The 832-nt window shown below is 33.1% G+C and overlaps 1 protein-coding gene across 1 annotated transcript in view; it reads left to right on the top strand.

The window, feature by feature from the left end:
• LOC119585888 (endoplasmin-like) overlaps window positions 1–508 on the top strand; it is a gene marked incomplete in the record, with an annotated part of 50,039 nt that extends 49,531 nt beyond the window's left edge. Inside the window, 1 exon segment of the mRNA XM_037934618.1 lies at window positions 1–508. Within this exon segment, the coding sequence (XP_037790546.1) occupies window positions 1–7 (7 nt within the window).
• Between the last annotated feature and the right edge of the window lie 324 nt (window positions 509–832).

Genomic DNA, 832 nt, shown 5'->3' with positions numbered 1-832 from the left:
ATTGTAAACCCATTTTTTTAGTTTGGGTTTATTTGCAAATTTGGCAAAAATCTTTGGTTCTACTTTATAATTGAACATGGGCATGGGTTTATTTATGAGGTATGGATTTTACCTAAATGTCTGGCCCTTTCATGCATCATTTGTTGAATGTAAGGCGTGTTCATCTTTGCAATGTACTGGGTGTTCCATATGTAGAAGGTGAATATTCACTTTAGTGCCCATCTAAGTATGTTAGAAGCTGAATGATTTACGAAGTTCATTTTTCATTTCCTGAATAGGAAGCACCGTAACTGCAGACATTTTGGCAGCTGTAACTTGGGTACTTTACTGCTGTATAGTGTGTTTGCGATTACTATTTAGGTTCAAATTCACATTACTGGTATGAAGAATGTATTTCACAGATGAGTTTAGGTACTAAGAGTTGTGGGTGATGTGTAACATTCCTTTAAGCAATGTGTAAGTGTGTGTACAGTCATAAATCATTTTCATAAATAAACAAATACTGAAATCTATATTTTCATGTCCTATCTTATCAAACCAAATTGTGAATATGAAAATTCAGTTCAAAACATTTCTTAATTTAGATTGTGCAAATGCTGCATCCTGAAAAGGTATGTATTAAAACTATAAAGTACACAAATAAAGTTTAACCTTGAATAGAAGTAGATACACTACATACAGAAATTGTGCAAATGCCAAAAACCTTCCAGTGTAAGATTACTAACCATGATGTTATTGGCTATTGCAAAATATATAAATGCATTTTCTCATCAGGTATGCATACATAGTTTCTTGCTAGTATCATGGCCTGTCCACCCTCAGGCATGATATA

Source organism: Penaeus monodon, chromosome 20 (assembly GCF_015228065.2).
Source record: "Penaeus monodon isolate SGIC_2016 chromosome 20, NSTDA_Pmon_1, whole genome shotgun sequence".
Classification (NCBI taxonomy): Eukaryota; Metazoa; Arthropoda; class Malacostraca; order Decapoda; family Penaeidae; genus Penaeus; species Penaeus monodon.
The sequence above is the reverse complement of the archived record's forward strand: the minus strand, read 5'-3'. Positions and strand labels throughout refer to the sequence as shown.